Source organism: Palaemon carinicauda, chromosome 41 (genome assembly GCF_036898095.1).
Source record: "Palaemon carinicauda isolate YSFRI2023 chromosome 41, ASM3689809v2, whole genome shotgun sequence".
Classification (NCBI taxonomy): Eukaryota; Metazoa; Arthropoda; class Malacostraca; order Decapoda; family Palaemonidae; genus Palaemon; species Palaemon carinicauda.
Window position 1 is genome coordinate 44,251,659 of NC_090765.1, and position 24,160 is coordinate 44,275,818.

At 34.3% G+C, this 24,160-nt stretch overlaps 1 protein-coding gene across 13 annotated transcripts in view; it reads right to left on the reverse strand.

The window, feature by feature from the left end:
* Positions 1-24,160, reverse strand: part of fmt (phosphatase 6 regulatory subunit 1-like protein fmt) — a 228,552-nt gene that overhangs the window by 87,216 nt on the left and 117,176 nt on the right. For 7 of the 13 annotated variants that reach the window (XM_068364570.1, XM_068364575.1, XM_068364571.1 and 4 more), the window contains 2 exons: positions 17,889-18,053; positions 1,544-1,626 (listed from right to left, as the gene is read on the reverse strand). In XM_068364570.1, the coding sequence (XP_068220671.1) occupies positions 1,544-1,626; positions 17,889-18,053 (248 nt within the window). The remainder of the gene's footprint in view (positions 1-1,543; positions 1,627-17,888; positions 18,054-24,160) is intronic. The other 6 variants (XM_068364580.1, XM_068364576.1, XM_068364579.1 and 3 more) reach the window with 1 other exon arrangement.

Below are 24,160 nucleotides of genomic sequence, written 5' to 3' on the forward strand. Positions count from 1 at the left end.
CTGCCCTAATCCTGCCCTCAGGGCGCATTCTCTGGCGACGGGGGTAAGCCTATGTAGAGTGGAGTAAGGGGGGTAACGGCGGGAAAAACCTTGGTCGAGATTGAGGGAATCACAAGTGACTCCAAGAAAAGTAGTTCTCGGTAAGTATTTTGTGTTGGAACAAACATAATTTATTCTGCAAGGAGGACATAACCTACCAAAAAGTTTCCCATCAACAAATTGAAAAGGATTTTAATTACTGTAATATACAGTATACCACCTTATTTCAAGAATTTGATGCAGCTTTAAAACAAATGCTCCAAGGGAAGGCAGAGGGACCGGACAACATTCCCATTGAACTCCTGACCCCTGGCTGTTTAGTCCTGAAGATGCGTCTTCACTCCCTAATACCTAAACTATGGGAGGAAAAACAGACCCCAATGATTTGAAAGACGCACTCCTTCTCACGATAAAAAAGGTGATGGAAGAGAGTGTGGGAATTATAGAGGTATATCCTTGCTATCAATTGCAGGGAAGGTCTTGGCAAGGATCCTGCTAAATCGATTACAAATTGTAGCTGAAACAATCTTGCTAGAATCCCAGTGTGGTTTCTGTCCATCTAAAGGAATCATAGACATGATTTTCTGTGATTTCCACCTACAGGAAAAATCAGAAGAACAGCAAAAACCCATATTCCTAATCTTCTACGACCTCAAAAAAGCATACAACAGCGTACCAAGAACAGCCATGTGGTCTGCCTTCAAGCGCTTCGGAATCCCTGAGCCTTTTGTTGACATGATCAGAGTCCTACATAATGGGATGACAGCTAAAGTAATCCACCAAAGAAACCTGTTAGCTCCCTTTCTGATCACATGTGGACTAAAACAAGGATGCGTATTGGCACTGACCCTTTTCTCTTTATACTTAGCTGCCATGCTATGTGTAGTAGCCCACAACAACCCAGGGGTTGAGATAAATACAGATTAGATGGAGGAATTTTCAAACTGGCCGGACTCTAACCCCATAAAATTATAACATTAACCACAAAAATTCAAATATACTGTATACATAAGCACTGGTAATATTGAGAAAAAACCATCAATCACTCAATAAAGTAAAGAAATTAGGATAGCAACTATTGACTACAATATATGCTCTATTAGCCATAATCCAAGAAAACTGGTTATGCTACAAACAATAATGTCCAATTAAAAAAAAATTTCTGATTTACGAATACAAAATCCTCAAGCATTTACAATACTGTATATGGAAATAGTGTGCAATAGAGAAAAAACAAGCATGACTTGTAGCAATAAGTTTAAATTTTAAAAGCATATTTCTTATGTATGGTCTCAAAGGCTAAAATAAAAAAAATATAATATACATAAGACCTTGACAGCATAACCTTACATACTGTATATTAGTTGCTCATACATACTATACTCTTCCTTAGGTAGTATATAAATAACCTAAGAAATGCTATAGTGTAACTACCCATATTTCTCTCCCACACAGTATCTGAACTAGGCCATCCAGGAACTGTAACTAAAGCACAATGACTTACCTTAGGTTGTCATCAGGATCTTTGAATTCCTCATCTGCATAGCGAAACTCTCCAATCACATCCATGTCCATTTCTTTAAAGCCCTGAGAAAGTATAAGACCACAGGAATAAATATTTCTATGCTCAAAATGCTTGTTTGTTGAATAAGACAGATTATCTATAAATTAACATTACTGTCATAGAAAACAGAAAATCATCATCATAAAACCATGAAATATGTTTTGCTTGAACCCAACACCTTGAAAGACTATGGCAATAACAGAGGAAAGGGAGACACTACAAACAAAGCTATGCAGAAGCTGAAAGTAACCATATCTAGCATCTCATAATACAGGAAAGTATACACTACTATAGCATCTACTTTTGGGTTAACATTAAAAGACCAGATTTAAACATTTTTATTTTTGTAGTGAGTTGCAATACCTACCATAGATAATCTTGTGTCCTTAGGTGAGTACCTTTTACTTTTCATACTTTCCTGTTACTTTTGTTAACTAGGATCCAGCCTATTAAAACACATTCCTTGCATAATTTCCAATAATTTTGACAACGAATATTTTTGTGATTAATTACTGTAAACACAAAAAAAAATTTCTTTTTGATGTACTTAGAAGTATAGAGAAGGTAAAGCTGAATTGCATCCCTCAATAGAGTTCAAGAAGATGAATGGAGAAAATCTTATTGATAACTAGCTTTCCTCTTTTGGATTCAACTAAAAAATGTTAAATTCACATGAGGCTGGATAAAACTATTTTTGCAAAAAATATTGGATTAAAAAATTTTAAATTTCATTTTCAACTATCATATCAACAAAAAAATATTCAAAGGTTAACAGCTTATCTGTGGGAATGAAAACTGATATTTGCCGCTAGCTTTAGGAACAATTTCATATCATTTAGTTAATGGGAAATCTTAATTGCATTCTCATGAACAGTCATGAACAATATCAAATAAAGATCCATTTCTTACAAAAAATTAGGAATTAATAACACATAAAAATATCCCTAACCACTGATTTGACTATACACTACTGAACTATTAATACCATTAAAAAAAATATATATATATAATAAAAGTTACTCAACCGCAGCCACTAGATTGGTAGCACTGGGTAAAATGTTTAAACGGTTCCCCATTACATTACCACTCAGTAGAGTAGGCTACTATAAAGTTGTTCCAAGTAAATGGTATAAATGGAATGCTGAATCAGGCTAAGGGTTTCTCACAATCTTACCTCTTTTCGTTTTTCTTTCTGTTATTCACTATTTTTACTGTTTGTTTCAGTCTATATCTATTCCTTATCCCCTTTCATATTCTATATCATCCTTAATCCATTTCATTCAGTATTTTCACTACATTCTATCTGTATTTACTATATTTAATGATGATTTGGTATTGACAAATTTGCTGCATAAAATATAATAGATGCTTTACCCCTTTTTTTAATATATATATATATATATATATATATATATATATATATATATATATATATATATATATATATATATATATATATATATATATTTAATATATATATATATTTATATATATATTTATATATATAATATATATATAATATATATATATATATATATATATATATATATATATTTATATATATATTTATATATATAATATATATATTATATATATATATATATATATATATATATATATATATATATATATTTATATATAATATATATATATATTTATATATAATATATATATATATATTTATATATAATATATATATATATATATATATATATATATATATATATATATATATATATATATTATATATATATATATATATATATATATATATATATATATATATATATATATATATATATATATATATATAATATATATATATATATATATATATATATATATATATATATATATTATATATATATATATATATATATATATATATAATATATATATATATATATATATATATATATATATATATATATATATATATATATATATATATATATATATATATATATATATAATAATAATAATTTTCATGCTTTAGCGCATCCCTCTGTTACTTTTTTTTTCAACCTACCACTCCTCTTCCCTACAGATTAAGTAAGAAAAGTACAAATAAGTTTAGTTGCTTTTTAATTTTCAAAAACTTTATATTTGTTAATGAAAAAATGTGCCTGATTCTAAAGTAAGTTCTTTAAAATATCATAACATGTGAATATGAAATATCTTTAGCTATACTACACTTTTTACAATGTCTACCCCTAGTTTACGTAGGTTTGGTATGCAGACATCAGTTCCTACTTTACGTTGGTCCTCCTCAAATAATAAATGGAAAAAATAAAATCTGCATTACGCCATTTTACATGACCTTGCATCGTTCTCAATGTTGAACCATCATAACAAATGGAAAAAAATTGATTCTATTTATGAAATAAGTAAATACGCATACCTATATTCATAATGAAAATATTAGCAAGACTGTATACATAAAATAAACAGAATATTCTAGTTATTCTGGAACTATGTATAAAAACATGTACAATGTCTAACAACCTTGTTTTTATTCTCTCAAAAGATGTACAGTATAATAAAGATTCTCTTGAGTAACTTTATCCTAACCAAAGCAGTGTTGGTTTTGTTACTCTGAAAGTCGAACAATTAGTTCTTTAAAAGACTGTTACCAATTCAATAGGCTTAATGCCTATTCAATGAGATATAGAAAAAATGGTTAACTGAAATATTTCACTCGGAAGAAAGCCTTCCCTTAACTACAAGCTTTAGTTGTTTACGGTGTTGTACTTGTGTGTTGATTTTATCCTTTTAAATCTTGACAATATTTTCCTATTTTAGCAATGTCTCCAAAGCAAATGAGTGATTATAAGAGGCATGTGATTATAATGCAAAACAAATCTGATATGATCTAAAGGTGTGAAAAGGGTGAGGTGATAAACATTGCGCAAGTTGTATGCCTGCCTCAGAGAACAGTGTCCACAATTATTAAAGACAGACCACGTTGTCCAATATGCGACTGAAAAAGGTCCATCATTAAAAACTTCAACAATTAACGTAAATAGAGGCATAATTTATGATGCAATAGAATGCTTATTACCTCTTTGGATAGAACAACAGACACATGAATGAAAAAATGCTTATTAAAATGAAGGCAAAGTTAATTTTTGAGTACGTCAAAAAAAGAAAGAAAGAAAAAAAAAGTGATAAGATCACTACAATTTTTGCAACCCTTGATGGTTTAAGCTATTCAAGAATTTGCCGAGGAATTTATAGATAATCATAGCATAATATCAAATTCTCCAAGGAAATAATCATCAATATAGACAAGATGGGATTATTCTGGTAGAGAATGCCTAATTAATGTATTCAATTATTTCTAAGAGAAAACTATGTCAGGGTACAAGACGGAAAAAGACAGACGAGCTTTAATGTAAATTGGAAACATTACTGGAAATTTCAAGCCTCAAATCCCCAGGCCCTTAAGAACATCTCAAAGTCGACACCTCATGATTTGGATGGCTAATCTGAAGGCACAGGTCACCACATCGGTTTTTGAAAAGTAGTTTAATTGCCATTTTATACCAAGAGTGAAGGAGTAATTGGGGTATTGCAGGGTCAAGAAACCCCATTTCATGGTTATATTGATCCTTGACAATGTTTGCAGGACATCCAACATAGCTGAACAACATGGATCCAAATGCAAAAATTATTTTCTTGCCAACACTAACTCTCTTATACAACCCATGAACCAAGACATCAAAAGAGATATTCAAGCGGTACTGTTTACAGTACACTTTACGCCATGCAGCTGATGCTACTTCCACAGAGGACGGAAGGCATTCAATACTGTATTTATTGAGCAGTGTTAAACATAAGCACTTCTTGGGCAGAAGGGACTCAATTAGCGACGAAAAGCATTTGAAAAAATATTGTTCCCTCAATTTGTGAATGATTTAAAGACTTTGAAGTCCCTGTCAAAGTCATATACAGGAACTAGGTAGTGCAGCTCAATGAACTTGAGATGGCGTTGGGAGAGGAAGATTTTGAACAGTTCGAGACTCAAAAACAGCTACTAATAAACATGGGAGTGTGGAAGTTAGAGCAACAAAAAATTGATCAAACTTGAAACTCAAAAAATGCAGTGGGGTTTTTACCATTTATCAAATATTTTGTACATCTTTGAGTTCAACAACCCTTCAGCTGAACGGTTTTCAAAAACTATGAATGGCGTTGAAGATTTATTCCTGCCTTTTAAGACAATTTCTGATGAAAAAGGAAGTAACACCATTCAAGAAACTTGGATTAATTTCAAATTAAGAGGTGAAAAGAAGATAGTCTAGCAAGGCACCACCTCATCTTGACGACAAAGAACTGCTGCCATCGGCATCATGTTTGACAAAGACGAACCAGGTACACAAGTAGAAGAGATGCCCACTTAAAGTTAAATAACATTTATTAATGTGTTAATATTATTATTACTACAATTTACTGTTCCATATTTTTTCTCTCTTGAAAAACTTCACATTTCATTCATATCTTATAAATTCAGTGCTGTACAGAGCCTGTACTGCACAAGAAGGCGTATTAATGCAGGTATGCTGTGTTTATAAAATGAGAGCATGTTTTGTGCTTTTTCATGTTTATATCATGAAGAGATCTACAAGTCACTTTATAAGGATAAAATCTGACCTACTTTGAAAATCCCCTTACTTCTGGTCTCTTGGAACCAATTGACGACGAAGAGTGAGGTATTACTGTACGGTAAATGTTAACATCAATTCATTAACTTTACCAAGGCAACTGGCTGTAAAAGGAAATTTCCCTTCCATTTGACAGTGGCGTTTAATATTGATACGGAAAATTAATATTAAATAGATTTGAACTTATTCCATGTTTTCATGTTATGATACATTTAGTTTTTCTTAAAAAAATATAAAAAAACTTTTTCATTAACAAATAAAGTTATCAAAATAGAAGATACTTTAAATTCTAACTTCATAATTTTTCTACTTGAAATATCATGCTTTATTTGAATCAAGAATATACAAGCTTACAAAATAAAATCAATTAAATTCCGATTCGCACAACTCTTACTTTTACCAGAGGAAGAATTTTTTTCATATTGCTGATCACATATTACAATTACTTTTATCACGTATCTTATATCATAAAATAATACACAATCATACACAGAACGGTATCATGTTTTACCGTCCTTTTTAATAATTTTTACTAGTAACATCATTTTAGTATGGATATATTAAGACAAGTGCCATAAACTTGCCATGTTTTGGAGATAGAGCTTTTATTTATGATTGTTTTTTAATTATGGTATTATTCACTAATATTTTTATCATTATACAGGAGTGCTTTTAATTTATATTTAGTACTCAGCAGTTTGGTGAAGCCTAGTACAGCACATTATAAGTCGTATATGCATTTTATATTGAAAGTATGACATTTCTTAAATGAGTATTTACGTATCAAAAAAATCCCTAGATTATATCGCTTTGGAAATAGAAAACGGAGGATTGCTCAGAACATAATGTGCCACGGATAAGGAAATCTTACTGTATGACAAAATTATATGAATATAACATTAATTTTGAAAAGAAGAATCTGATCTTAAAGTGGAATTTTAACACTAGAAGAAGAATGCTAATGTTCTAGATTTATTGATTTAACTAGTCTAATATTTGTAACTCAGTATGGCGATTTATGAAAATATAGCTTTATAGCTACATCTTTTCTAGTGTTAAGTCACATGCTTTTATTTTTGTGGCATCTTGTTTAAACAACAGATGACGAAATTCTGTGATGGGCCACAGCTATTACCATGCACTACTGTATTTAGAGAATATTTGTAAGTGAATAAAATTTTTTTTAATGCAGACACTGTAAAATGATTAATATAATTGACTTCCAGACTACACCTTAACAAAAAGTTGCATTACCCAATTACAGATTTCATCTAGATGCACAGAAAATTTTGATATACTGTATATCTGTAACAACCCATACGACGACTTTAAAGAAAAATATTTACATGTCATTAATTTGTAATACAGTAATGTGATAAGGCATGGGGACTACCTAAATGAATTTTGATGACGATCATCGCAATCATTCATAAAATAAATTTATAGCAAGTCTTTAATTATTATTTGAAATCTTCCAAAGCACTATCCTAAAACTGATTTTCGCAGCACTGTCCTATAACTTCTCAAGTATACGTATTAACTACGTAAGTTAAAGATGGAAACGTAAGTATAAAATATGAATTGTAAAGATAACATAGGTATAAAATATGAAAGCAGAAATATGCTAGATTTCTGCCTGTGACAGTATTAACAGATATGATAATTCTATGCAAGTTCTAAAAACTGGATCACCCGTATTTAAACGAACATAATCGCTAATCACTTGCTTTCTTGCACCCCATGAACATTTATTGAACACGTCACAACCAAATTTATTACTTAGCCATCCAATCCCTAAATTAAAAGAGCAATGCATCTTAAGAGTGAAATAATATACATAAATATTCCACAGAAAAAAAGGTAAAATCTTTATAAAATAAGGAATTAAAAAATACTAGGAACAAGACTGTTAGCCCAGCCCTTTCTAGCTCATGACCCTTACCTTAGAGGTCATCCATATCATTATAATAACAATATTACTATTAGTAAAAACAACAATAATATAAATTCATTATTATTAAGACTAATATCTTTTATCAATATCCTGGTAGATTTGGATGTATTAACCTAATCCCCCTTAACTTTTGCGTTTTCCTTTTATTTCCCGAACTTTCCTGACAGGGCATTCGCAAATTTCATTTCTTTCTGATCAATTCATGCATGAACAAAGCTAAAAAAAATTCTTGGCTAACCATGGCAAAAATTATACAAATATGCTGTACTGCTGACATCACTTTGCAATACATACAGAGAAAATGAGGTTCAGTAGAAAAACAAAGCCTATTAGGAGAAAAAACGACAAACCTTGTATATATATATATATATATATATATATATATATATATATATATATATATATATATATATATATATATATATATATATATATATATGTGTGTGTGGAGAAAATAAGATTCAGTACCACCACCAAGTATATACAGCATACCTTACATCAAGTTATTTATATATATAAATGAATAATTAGGTAGTAAATAGACATAAAGGGGAAAGATATTAAACCTCCCTCCCTTATATCACTGAAAAAATTGCACCTGGATTTACATATTGCATACAGGTATAGAGAAAACAAAAATACAGCGTGTGTGTATCATTTACAAATATAAATAATTGTAAAAGAATTAGAGTTCCAATGAAAGCAACACATGATGATAAAATCATCTTTGAACACAGGGAAAAATAACACAACCTACAGTATCTCCCTTAAAAATCCAAGAAAACATTATAATTTTCTTTTGGATCCTTCAAAATAAGTTAAAAGAGGGTCTGTTGTTTAGGTAATTTGGCAATAAAATAAACAATAAGCTAACATTTAGGAATTAATCTATACAATTAATCAGCTATTTAAAAATAAAACCATCTAAAACAAATATACATCAATTTATTGAAATTTAAAAATCATTATTTCAAAAACTTTTAATTGGTGGAAGCACTGAAAATTCTTGTATATGAAGGGAAAATTAATTATAAAAATGATGGAACCTTTGAATGTAATAAAAATATAAATGTAATAAAATATATGAATTTCAGCTAAAATCTTCTACACGTAAGTTTCTAGACATAATACACCTAGCTATGGTACACCATCTATAAAAACAAATTCATGAATTAAAATATATCTCAAGCACTTGAATGCATGGACCCAAAACATGGCATTTAAACTAAAATCTACTATTTCCATACCTCTGGGAAGAACAAGCTTCTAAGTGGAAGTGTCAAATTGACACCCTCAGAATAAAAGTAAAAAAATTTTGACCAACCTCCTTCAAACTAGCAATATAAATTTGAAAATTTGTATTTTTTTCTGGCTATACATACCCGAGTTTTTTAAAATAGGAAACTGTCTTCAGCGGAGCTTGAACGGCCATTGAATTTGTTAACAAGGTAGTTAATGGCAGGTGGTGAGCGTGGGCAAGTAACCCCACTCCCTCTCCTGTCGTGAGCTCTTCCCTTCTGACCTTTCGGCTCAAGATTAAGAGGGTGTTTGAGGTGGGAAGTTTAACTTTATAGGACTCAGGTTTGTATAGTTATAAAAATACAAACTATCCTTAAAATTTCCTATTTGTTCCTAAACAAATAAAAAAAATCTTTCATCCTTTCAAATAGGACGACTCACTAATAGTCAGGTCAGAAGTACCCCTAAAACTGAGCTGAACTGGTTGTTTTTTTTCTTCCCTGGAAAGATCAGTCTGCCTGGTCTCATAAAGGAACATAGGGGATGCCTCCACCAACCCCATATCTGTCTATTGTAAGGATGAATAGGCTGATGAATAGATACTGGCCTGTACAAGAAGATTGGTGCATGATCAAAGGAGTATTTCAGATTAATATACCTGGTCTATGATGATCAATGGGTTGGTATATATTCCAATACATTACCCCTTGTCTAGGGAGGATGAGGGAGCTACTTCTCTAGATTCTAAAGAATGGAGCTCAGAAGCGTAACTTACCAGCACCAAGTCACATCCAACAGTAACAGTGCATCTGATTCATCTTCAGGAGAGGAGAAAGAAAAAGCAAAGGGCCCTTGAAGAAAACTTAGTTCTTCACTGCTGCCTGCACGTGACTCCTCAAAAGGATAGACATGGTCGCCCGCACAAACGTGATTCATAGCATCAGAATTACCTCTGAACAAACTTGCTTTGAGAATTGGTACACCAATAGATCCCTCCTCTTCAAAACCCAGTTGTGCACTGGTTTGTCGACTGGTGTGCCAGGAGGGTCACTGCCTTCCCATCAAAGAGCAAAAGACTCTTGTACTTCTCCAAAGACTCAGAGTTTGATAAGCCCATTGACTTTGCAAAATATGTCACTGTGCCTGACTCATGGTCAAGACAAAAGATCACTTGGAGGGAGGCCATAGCAGATGATTCCATGGCCGCAGTCTCAGTGACTGAGGACGTGCCTTCTGGCATGAATCTTTTCAAGGAAAATCCTACTGTCAGAGCGCACATTTGACAGGACAACCTGAAGAGGTGATGCAATTTTTTCTGGTACATAGATCCCTCTCTGCCTCAAGAGTGGGGGGGGGGGAGCATAATATCTTGTTTGACTGATTGGAAGCGAGGCTGTTCACAAATACACAGATTTGATTGTCAACTTGATAAAGGTACAAACTAGCTAGAGCTTACCAGGCCAGCTCCAGGGATAGCCTTGACCCTTTAGGAAAACTGAGGGAGGGCACTGACTCTCGTCCAACCCCTGGCCAACAGAAAGTGTATGGTCCCCATATACCTCTGACCTGCCTGATTCATACGGTAGCAGGGAAAACCTGGGCCACTGTGCACCATCTCCAGGGGGACGAAACACAGGACAGGAAATCATTCAAAGGTCATCCACCACCCTGAAAGAGAGGTGGTGTCATGAGGAGCCCCTTTTTTATAACTGCAACTAGCATCCCTGAACTACTTCGACTTCTTTTTATAAGGCATATCAGAATAAAGAGTTGGAAGAGGAGTTGCAGGAGAAAGAATAATATGCACATTTCTTCTACCTGTCAACCATTACCTCAGGCTCTGCAAACAGAGGCGTCAAGGTCAAAGCGACCACTGACAAGGACACACTCCTGAGGGGAGAAACCATACTGGTTGCTGCAACAGAAACCATAACACTGGGGAACACTGCCTAGGAGAGATGATAGGCACACTCACTGGGGATTATGATACAGACACAGGGGCTTGGGTCACAGTATGTCACTGTGCCTGACTCATGGTCAAGACAAAAGATCACTTGGAGGGAGGCCATAGCAGATGATTCCATGGCCGCAGTCTCAGTGACTGAGGACGTGCCTTCTGGCATGAATCTTTTCAAGGAAAATCCTACTGTCAGAGCGCACATTTGACAGGACAACCTGAAGAGGTGATGCAATTTTTTCTGGTACATAGATCCCTCTCTGCCTCAAGAGTGGGGGGGGGAGCATAATATCTTGTTTGACTGATTGGAAGCGAGGCTGTTCACAAATACACAGATTTGATTGTCAACTTGATAAAGGTACAAACTAGCTAGAGCTTACCAGGCCAGCTCCAGGGATAGCCTTGACCCTTTAGGAAAACTGAGGGAGGGCACTGACTCTCGTCCAACCCCTGGCCAACAGAAAGTGTATGGTCCCCATATACCTCTGACCTGCCTGATTCATACGGTAGCAGGGAAAACCTGGGCCACTGTGCACCATCTCCAGGGGGACGAAACACAGGACAGGAAATCATTCAAAGGTCATCCACCACCCTGAAAGAGAGGTGGTGTCATGAGGAGCCCCTTTTTTATAACTGCAACTAGCATCCCTGAACTACTTCGACTTCTTTTTATAAGGCATATCAGAATAAAGAGTTGGAAGAGGAGTTGCAGGAGAAAGAATAATATGCACATTTCTTCTACCTGTCAACCATTACCTCAGGCTCTGCAAACAGAGGCGTCAAGGTCAAAGCGACCACTGACAAGGACACACTCCTGAGGGGAGAAACCATACTGGTTGCTGCAACAGAAACCATAACACTGGGGAACACTGCCTAGGAGAGATGATAGGCACACTCACTGGGGATTATGATACAGACACAGGGGCTTGGGTCACAGGCAGGAGGGAGGGGGCTATATCCCTTGGAACTGAAGGCACAGGGGTAGGGATGACAGACACAAGAGCAACAAAAGCATTAACACCAGGCACCGGGACAAAATGTACTAATGATTTTGCTCCCAGAGCCAACTTACACACAACCTTAGGAATGGTACCAATTCATGCCAAAGCCTTCTTTCCTATTGACGCTGCACTCTTGCAATTGAGCAGGCCTTTAAAGTCCTTTTTGGGCTTAGGGATCACAGCAGGGGGATCCTAATGTATGTCGCTTCTATAGGACGGCCTAACCACATACATATTTCTGATAGCATCAAGCATAGTTTCTAATTTGGCTTAGGGTTTTTATGATCACATGACCTTACAGTCATCAACTGAAGTTACTGGTAGTGGGCCTAACCTTATTCAAGTTAGAAAAGCACCTGGTTAACATATGAAAGTGGAAGAGTGTAAAGCAGATTACACCATGATTACAGGAGTTGTCAAAACTAATGGGGTGAATTGTAAAATGATTTTGGGGGAAATCATGTGTTAAACAACATAGGCTGATAGTGATGGATTATCAAATGAGAGGTAGAAAACCAAAGAATAGAAAGAGGAGATCTAGAATATAAGTTTGGGATCTTAAAGGAGAAAAGGGTGAGCAATTTAGGAGGATTGTGAGACATATGATTGGGAAGGTTGAACTTTAGAGATTTGACAGGGTAGTGAAAAATATCTAGGTGGATATGAAAAAAATTTGTGTAAGAGAAACAGGAACTAGTAGGAAGAACCAGCTAATATGATGCATCGAAAGGAGGTATGTGATGGTGGGAAAGAGAGGTGCAAGAGTCTGTTAAAAGAAAATTAAAGACCTTTAAAGACTGGGAAATAAGGCATGCACAGGGTGCAGAAGAATGGTAGAGAGAAGAGGAAAAAAGATTTGAGGAGGAAGGTAAGTGTAGCTACTGGGAGAGCAGTAGAGAAATTGAATGAATGGCTAGGAACAGGGTAAGGAGAAAAGGATATCTTCAAGCTTTCAAACTTGAGGAAAAGGCAGACAAGATTTGGGTAACTGGGAGTCATCAAGGATAGAGATACAAATATATTGCATAGGGATGAAGACATCAAGAGATGGAGAGAGTATTTTGAGCAACTATTGAATACTGAAAATGAAAGAGAGGAGCTGACAGAAGCCGAGAGGGTGGAGGGGCTAATGATAGAGATACGGAAAACAGGAATATAGGGGGCATTAAGTAAAATGAAAATTGTTAGAGCTCGAGGTCCATCAGTTTCAAATAGAAATGGTTAAGATACTAGCTAAAGAGGGGGAAGAATGGAGGCTAGAATTATTACAAGCAGTAAGGGAATGCAAAATAATGCCTAAAGACTGGCAGGAGAGTCAAATGGTATCTACTTTTCGGTAGAAATGTTGTCTTGAAATGTAGTAACTAAAAGTGAATTAAATAAACAGAGCATGGTTTGAAAGTTTCTGAGAGAGTACTAGATTAGAGATTGTAAAGATTGGGAAACAGCAGTATGGATTCATGAGGGGAAAAGGGACTGTGGATGCCATTTTTATGGCAAGACAGCTACAGGAAAATAAGCTAGAAGGAAACCAGAAGCTCTTTTGTGCTTCTGTAGATCTAAAGAAACCTCATAATAGAATCCCAAGAAAAATTCTGTTTTAGGGCTTGAGGAAGAGGAAAATCCAAGAGAGGTTGGTTAGAATGGTTGAGATGATGAGATAAGAGGACATTCAGCAACACAAGGAGAGGGTTTTGGCAGCTAGTTTGGAATGAGGGAGGGTGCAACAGCCCCAAAGGGTTTTCTTCATTGTCTTTTTTTAGAGGTCATCAAGTTGGCACTTCCACTTATAACTTGTTAAATTCAGAGGTAAGATTCATGGAATTATGTTGTATGTCAGTGACTAGAGTTAAATACCAAAATAACCCCCGATGCTAAAACACCATATATAAAATCTCAATAGCAACCCCTGAAATATATTAAAAACAAGCTTACTGTTTTTTGGGATTATGCAACCACAGGGATTGTAACAGGTTTTATCATAGGTCTACTTAACCAAACCAAGACCTCATCTTAGTATCACTTACACGATTCTTAATAGAATGATAAACAAACCAAAGGGTCCCAATAGGGTAAAAAATCCAGTACAGATTATGAAACAGGAAAATAAGGAGAAAGCAAGATAGAACATTGAAATCACGAGGCCATATAAAATTACCTCAAAAATCCCAAAATGCAGGTAAATTTTTATCTATTTACAATTAAACCTCCCCTGAAATACTAAAAGCTGTGTAAGTCTGCAACCAAGAGGGGGAATGTAGTATATACTTGGGTTAACATTAATCATTCACGGACTGAACAAAGTAGCAGGTAAACATTCTCCCATACACATAATAGAGAAGGAAAAATATCAGTTTTGATTCAGCGTACTGTAAAGCTCAAAAGAATGATGACATCAGTACACACAAACATTTCTCAAATCATGACATTTTAGTTACAAATATTAAATAAAATGCCCCTACAAACCTCTTACTAAGAATCTATCTCTTCTTAAAACTAGTAGTCTGATTTATCAAGTGTATATTTCATTTTCTCATACATGCATAGTCTTGATATTTACCTAACTTATTTTTTCTAGGAATACCGAGTTTCAAAAATGCAAAATAAAAATGTAAAAGTTGCTTTAAAAAATGGACGTTAACTGCCTAACACCCATAGTCTATTTTGTTGGTATTACCCCTAACTATGGAGAATGTTCTTAAAATACCTCCATATCTACAGAGATGCCTCACTAAAAAAAGAAATGGACATCCTTTCTGAAAATATCATGCATGAAGACATCATGAATAATATGTACAGAACATTCTGAATGTAATATGCAATCTTACAATAGCTTTTTACAAGGGACTAGAACCAGCATTTTTGCACTATTGTACAGATATTAGGAAAAATACAAATTTAACAAAATGTATTTTTCATAAATGAATACCTCCTATCTTCTTATGCTATTATCACTGGTAGTGCATGCAGTGTTGGTCAAATTTTCATTAAAGACAAATGAAGACCCGATCTACTAGTGTGTATCCCTCACTAACTAGGAGCACCCTAACTTATATCACAAATGTCATTGCTCCCTGTGCAACGCAGGCGGCGCAAAATGAAACAATTAATAGACAACCCATTAAAGGAAGAAAATTGAAATAAAATAATTATTCTCAGGTGTCCACAAAATGTATCAATTCCTTAGATTTTACAACTTAAGCCCATTTTCATATATAAGGCCTTATTGAAATTCTTAAGTAGTCTTGTCCAACTAGAGAAAATAAAGTGGCAATAAGAACAAAGAAACTTCAAGATTCTTAATTCAGCTCAGGAGTCTCTTGTCTCAAGGAATAAACAAAATTATAAAATAACTTGTCTGAGTTACCTAGAAACTGGATAACTACAAAGTTGATAATGAGTGAAGAAAATCATAACAAATGTGGTGATTCCCTTCCTTGAGCAAAAAATATATCTAACAGATGATCAACATTAATAATGCCCTACTGCTGACATCAGAGTTTAATATGGATATTCCCACATGACACTAAGTGGTAATTCTCGAGATGACTTTCCTCAATAATGAATTGATGGCATTTGTAAAGATCATTATTGCAATGTCTTAGCACGTGAAGATTATCTAAATTTCTCATGTAAGTGCTTTATCCTGAAAAAAAATATAAGGGCAAGAAATGAGACCTGCATTATGATGGGCCAAAAGTTACAATGATTGGTAGAGACACTGCTTTCCTAATCCCCAGTATAAGCAAGGATTTTCATTGCTCTGCAAGTAAACTTGCATGAGCCCATCTTTCCAAAGATGTATTAGAAAATATACATTTGATGGTTTACAAATAAAAGAAAATTTCCAAGTGATAATACTCAAGAATTAGCACAGATGACCACCCAAGATTCTTTCAGTTAAAAGCACATGAGACCATATACAGATTTCATAGATTTTTTTCTGGCAATGAACCTATGCTAATCTTAACTCATGGCTAAGGATCCAACAATAGGGATTTTCTGAGATACCCAAACTCACATATTAAAAGAATGAATTGCATTTATTTGAGCATTTCTTAAGAACACTCTAGTTAAAAGACTTTGTTGCTAGAATAAAACTCATAAGCATCAGTGGGCTGAAATTAACACCAAAGATTTGTCTTCTACTGACAGGAGAGCCAACTCTAACTAGAACTTAACATAATTGCCTTATTTATGCACTCCACAGCAAGTACACAAAATCTATGATCAAGATGGTAAGCCATTAAATCTTTAAATTTCTTAGAAAATTACCCCCTTGAGCAGCAACCCCTCACTAAATTATTTGGCCCTCAAGCCCCAGGTCTTTCTCTTTGGGTATTTTTTCACTAATCATAGCACAAGATATAGACAAGAAAGGGCTGCAACATTTATAATAGAAGAAAAATCTAGCAAGTAAAATGGGAAAACCCTCAACTTGAATGAACTGCAGCTAATATTCCGTTGCTTAAAATGTTAAATATAATTCTTCCCAATTACACATTATCCTCATTTAGGTAATAAACAATAAATATCTTGATGGCTCATTATTGCTTGCTAAAACGATAGTACTCTCCTTCCACACTTGTCTCTGTGAATTCAGCATTGTAAACAAGATCACGAGAAAGGGAGCTCTGTTCAGCAAGGGACACTCACTTATTAGACAGATTCAGTAATTCTTACATATATTTGACTATTCTTAGATAACATTTTCAATGAACATCTGTAAGTACAGGTAGTGTAGCATAAGTAAAATGAGAGGCCAGTGCACTGTATGGACACATTAAGTCAAAATCTTGTCCAATGTGCAAAAATGTGCTGGTTAATTTTGTAAGAATCAATTGAATTTTTATGAGAGAATATTAATGTACTGTAATCTAAAATATTCTTGGATGCAATGTTCTAAACCTTAACATACTGTACATATATACATATAGTAAACATATATGCTCCCTCAAAAATCAAGAATCTAAGACAATTGAAAAAAATGCATAAAAACTTCATAACTAAAATTAGGGACCCGTAAAAATAAGGTAGTAAAAATAAACAAAGAACCAAATATCATCTGTATCTAAAACTATAAGTCTGGAAGTATTTTTGTAGAGCAAAGTAAAATTCTGAAATGTAATGAAAAGTGAGGAAGACAACACAGCACAACTGTCAGGTTATGCAAAACTTAATGTACAGCATACACAAAAACATGATTGTCAATTGCCCTTCCCGAAAAAGGTAATGACATGTTCAAATGCAGAAATCATCATTGTTAATCTATTTTACTTTACAGATCCCAAAGCAATTTAATACAGCACTATCCCAACAATCATTAAGTCTCCGTCTTACAAAGAAATAACCAAATATTTCTAAGTGTTTACTGACCATCTACAAGTCAATATCCCAAAAGCCATAAAAAAGCTTCCCCACATGTACTACTCTCCTGAGTGCTGGGAAGCAGACACATCATCTTAGTCACCTTTTCTGTTTCTTCATTTGTTATCTCCTTCACCAACACACTGTCTTCCTCCTCCTCCTTCCCATCAGAGCAATGTCCTTGTTCTTGTTCGCCGTCATCTACTTCTGTCAAACCCCAGACATGCTCAGCACCTCCCACTGAGTTACAAATATGCATGTGGGGCCACTATTAAGCATGCATTATGCAATATTCATCATCATACCGCAGTGGAAGGTCGAGGGGGTGCATGAATGACAGTGGAGAAAAATATACAAAACATGAAACCAAAAAAGAGCAGAAGACAAAATATTCCTAAACAAAAATTAATTAAACAATCAGATGATCAAAAATGTCTTGTCATGAGTCTGGAAAACTTGAGAAAATACATATACCAAAAACAATAGAATACAACTCACTCAAATGCTTGAGAAATGTCAGCATGCTAGAGATGAACAATAAGCAAGGGCATGCAAAAAAAAAAAAAAAAATAACAAAATACAAGTTGTCTGACTAGTTCAATGCAATAATTCTAACAATGGTCCAAAGTTGAAAGTTCACAAAGTTCAACAGTTCAGGAACAAGCAAACTGCCACTGACAAGTTTTCTCATGTTACAGCAATTCTAATCAAATACCACGTTCCCCATTTATACTTACAGAGAAAAGAATAACATCAACCAAAGTGCACACAAATAGTTATTTCTATTGGAAGAATTGCAAAGTTGTAGGTTAAGAAACACATTCTAAAATGTTACAAAAGGCCCATGGCCCTTATATGGAAATAGGAACAATCTTCAGGAAGCAAAACCTTAATACCTTAATTATATTGACTTGTACAAAAAAGGGAATGGTTCGGTAAACATACTATAAATATAATCGAATTATGAATATTATATCTAAATAGACATTATAGGATACATGCTAAGCTAGATTTTCACAAAATATATGTTGAATATATTTTACCAAGGGCAAGTGGGAAAAGAATTTGTATCTTCAGTTCCAAATCTTAAACAAAATTATTCAATGTCTCTTCTTGCTAATTATTTGAAGCAAACCAACGTGATGATAATCTGGTTAATTCGAAGTCAATAACGTGTTCATTCTAAAACACCTCTCATACACATTATTACTTATGAAACAACATTAACAAGTACCATAGAGTAATAAATACACTGAGACAAAACAAACAATCTGATAGCTACAACAAGAATGGAAAATAACTATATCCTACAGATCAACTTCTTGAGATTTAAAAGCACCACTGAATATACACAACTACTTCTCAAGTATCTTGGTTAAACCATATACAAAACCATCCCCCCTCTTGAAAAAATGTTTCTTCCAAGATCCAGATGACTATACGAGACCACTAAATACCTCACAGTCGAGGGGACTAAACTACTGTATCATCAAATCTCTATTACACTAGCTTAATAGAAAATTTATAACTAGGCCTAACGTACATAAACCGAAAAAATTTCGACATTACTGAAACAAATATTAAATCATCTTTATCCTCACCCCTTTACCTACCTTAAGGGGTCAGTTGCATTGATGCCTCAAATGAAACTTTTTCCCACAAAAAAAATTCATCTTTCCTCAACAAACTGCTCTTCTCCAAATCTTCATTCACTTTATCATTCTCTCTCGTCCTTAGCTTTTATCTTGTAATTCCACCCACAACAGCTTTCACCCAAGGTCTCTTCACTCCCTAACATATACCAATACCATTTTAATCTTGACGCTTATCACATTAGCAATCCAAATACTCTCATTTGTCAGCCTGTCACAAAGATTAAATGGCCATAAACAAACCCTCTTTCTTTACAGAATCATAAATAATCATAAATATGCTCTAGACATTTTTGGGCTGTGATAGCCTTTTGGAGACATCCCTGGAGTTCGAAACCTGCTGAGGCGCCAATCTCTTAGCGTTAGAATGTCCATTTGTTTACTTTGGACATGTGTTTACTGAAGGGAAAGAAAATGGGAAAGTAATATGAACATTGAGTATAGAAATAAAAAATTTTGTTAAATTTTTTTTATTTTTTGAAGAAAATGCCAACAAGACATATGACAAAAGAGGAGAAGGCACTGCCAGGGCATAAGCCAATGCAAGTGGGGATATCAAACTTAAGCCACAAATAATCACCACTTAAAAAACTTTTGGGCTTTTAAAAATATAATGTTCAGAAAACTCAAGTTCCCCATGATATGGAGATTAAATAGCAAGACTTGGTGACCAGATAGTGTTTTAGCAAATGGTTTAATGTTTTGTTTGGCCATAGTATTAAAATATTTAGAGGAGAAACAACTGCCTCTGAGGACCCTCTTTGTATTGGACAAGGCTCCAGCTTAACACTCAAACTCGCAGGATAATGTGCTACCCAAAATTCAACTACATTACTTTGAAGTTCTTGGCTTTAATGACTCCTCTCATTCAACCCTTCCATAGGTGCTTTGATGTGATCTCTGAGAGTTTTGGAAAGACCCTTTCAATATTTTCCACTTCATAAATTTCCTTGGCAGTGCCTGGCAGGAAGTTTATCACATGACTTTGAAACTCTGCCTTGAGGAATTTGTGACTTGAAGCCTTAACTGAATAGGACTTTTGAGGGCTTTGAAGTCATGCCTATAGTGGAGGAGATTGTCATTCGGGGCATGTTCGTGAGTCTTGATGTCAATGATAATGATGTGGAGGTGTTAGTGTAAAGTCTCAGGGAAGAGCTAGGAGCTAAAGAAATAGGAACATAAGACAATGATGGATGCACAGAGGAGGATCAGAGAGAGGAAGCCCTTGTTTGACTAATCAAGGAAATCTTGTAAAATGGATGGATGTCCAAACTTTTGCTGAGAAGTACCACCACAATAAAGCCATAAGAAACCATAATCGTATTGTCTGGAATGACTAGACAATGTTCCATTTCAGAAAAATCCTAAGGAGAAGAAATAAAGTTTATTGAACAGATTTATATTATAAGCCAAACTTGGTGAGACTCTTCCAGGTTTAATTCAGTAAGAAGGACAGAGTAAAAAGAGGATAACCCAAGAATTTCAGATACCTGAGGTTTTACTGAAAGGGGACTCTCATTCCAAACACTCAACATTTCCTCCTCACCTCTCTCACCACATCAACTTCTTTAACTTTTCAACTAAAAATTTCTCAATTGGTAGAAAGGAAAGCCTTTTTCGTGTAAACCATAAACCATAAATTCTGTGAACAGGATATCTAAGTCACATTATTTTGTCAAGAGAGGTCTCTACTAAAACAGCCAACTACTAAAATGCTGCCTGTTTGCCTCTACATTTTGTACCATAAAATTAAAGTTAATAATCCAGGAAAAAAAAGGAAGGCACTAACTCTCTTTGATATAAAAAAATTTATTTTATCAACACCCTATTAAACATATGGTGCCTTAATACCTAATTCGGAAGGACAAAAAAAAGAACTATATACAGTAATGTACTGTACACTACCAGAATGAGTCCTGAATAGCTGAATGATCCGACTGAATACCAGCAATAAATGCTATGGGCATGCAAAACATTGCTGCAACAGTATCTTAGATGTAGTGATACAAGTATATGACTGAGTCCTCACTAGCAATATGACCAAAGAATCTTCAACTAAGTTTCAGTAAATTAACCTCTTAGCTGAAATACACATCTCACTTCCAGGTATAGTTGAAAAACTAAAAAAGGTTACTTTTGTATTTCACTTGAACCAACAAGCATTATGGGTTTGGTATGAAACTTTGCTGTAAAAGACCAGGAACAATAACTTCAAACGTAGATTCAAGTTCTCTGTAGTTCTGTAGTTATAAAATCTTCCTCGGAAGAGGAAATAGAAAATTTCCTTGGCTTTAATTGATTACCATTAACCAACTTCACAGAAGCAGGCACATATTCTGCACAAGGAACTGCTCAAGTGAAGATCACACACAGAAACTGGAAAAACTAGAGTATGCTCTCAATAGGAGACTAGCAAAGTCTGATCATCTATTGGAGTTATCACAAGCTCTTCAACTGTACTATAAACTATAATATTGTGTAAAGAAACCAAGGAAGGTTCTATAAATTGCAACTGAAGTGAATTTCCAAGGTTTTCAATATTTCCATGCCAATTATTCTATAAGCTAACAGACCAGCATTTGATAAAAGTTACATTCTCAAATTATCAAGATTAAAATCTTCAACACCCTGTACATTAACAACCCTCTTTACATAATTTTAACCTGTCACTTTCTTGAATATTGATTACAAAAAATCAATTACATGATTTTATTCCCATTTATATCGGTCTTAAAGTTATAAAACAACAAGAAGTACTGTACTTCACATGTGAGCTTATTTGTGTAAGTACAGTGGAACCTCTACATCCGAACGTATCTACATCCGAATTTTCCAACATCCGAAGTAAAATTCGAGCAAATTTTTTACTCTACACCCGAATTTTATTTCGACACACGAATTAAGCAATTTTCGTCGTACTGGTTGTGTCCGAATTTTTCGACACGTGAAGTACAATTCGAACACGTTCCTACTCTACACCCGAATTTTTTTTTCGACACCCGAAGTAAACAATACCCATACGCGTAGTCGGTGCTCATAGCGCCTGATGTGTTTTTTATTTCCGCCGATAGAAGGCAGCACTTCGACTTCAGAGGGACCCTCAATTAGCGTGGCTTGGGACATTCCTCTGTTCTCTCGGCTTCGTGTGGTTGTGCCCTGTGCGTTCTGCTATTAACTGTATTTTAATAGTGATTTTTTACGTTCATCCTTTTACGGTATTTTACGTAAATCATGGGTCCTAAAAGGCTTAGTTTCGCAAGTGGTAGTGGTGAGAAAAGGAATAAGGGAATGCTTTCTTTAGAAGTAAAGCAAGGAATTATTGAAAAGCATGAGCGTGGCGTCCGTATGAGTGAACTTGCAATAGGTTCGGCGCAAATAAAAGAGGTGTTAGGAAAATATCAAGACGTGGTCGATTTCATAGACAAATACCATCCAAAGAAATTACAGGTTTGTCGTGTAGTTGCGCAGTTTGATGATGTTTCCCTAACTTATTTTCAAAACATTCTGAAAAGCTGTACCAAGCAACTTTCTATCGATAGCTTCTTTAAAAAAAACTAGTGATGAAGAGGAAGGAAGTGGTTTAAAGAAAACAGCAAAGAGTGAAGAGAAAAAAATTCAATCAATTTTAAGTCTAGAGAGTGAAAGTGATTAAAATTAATCATCAAAAAGAAAAAAGAAAATGTAAAAAAAAAATATAAAATATAAAAATAAAAAAAAATAAGCTAAGTTATGTTAAAGTTCACTTAGTGTAAGCTAGAATAAGTTACGGTAGTGGTAGTGTACGTTTATCGTAGTTAACCTCTCTACCTCCTCGCCGCCCGTCTGTCTCCTCTCTGCGTAGCAAGACAAACAACACCTGCACTGGAGTTTCTAAGGTAAAGTGACGCTAAAAACCCGTTTCTTATTTATCATTTTTTGATAATTCTTCTTTTTTACATGTCTATTATCTAATTTAGTGTGCATTATTTTCATGGGAAATTATGTGTAGTAGTTTATTAAGAAGTTACCATAGGTTTTTGGGCTCAACCACGGATTAATCCTATTTCAATGTATTCTTATGGGAAAATTCGTTTCGACATCCGAACATTTTCTACATCCGAAGTCAGTTGTGGAACAGATTAAATTCGTATGTAGAGGTACCACTGTACCTGATTCTTATGAAATTATAGCTTGTAAGTACATTTTTATGTTCAGTGTGTGTATAGGGAAAGTCGAAGTCACTTTATAGGTAAAAAATCTGACCAACATAAAAAACTGGCTTACTTCAGGTTCCTTGGAACCAATTGACGACTTACGGTGAATTATTACCGAATACCTAAACTACTAACTTGCCAAAACGAGGGACAAAGTAGCCTGAAGGGCAATGTTGGCAGCCAGGAACAGGAATTTCCAGGAAACTGTATCTGACCCCAAATTAAGACTTATTTTCGATCTAATATGTTTAGTTTTTGCTTACCCATTCTTAACTCTGTTTCTTCCAGCCAGATAAAAATGGCCACTTATAAGTTCCTCTAAATTAGTGACTGGATTCAGATGAATGACTGAATAAGGAGGATATGAGCCCTTTACATGTGATGCATTTCAGATGAGGATCCACTTTTACTCATAAAAGCTCATACAATTTGCAGTCCTCATAAAATCTAAATTTCAAAATTTTTGGAAACATGACTAATACATTATCCATAATAAAAGAAAGTGAACATAAAATACCATAATGATGAAA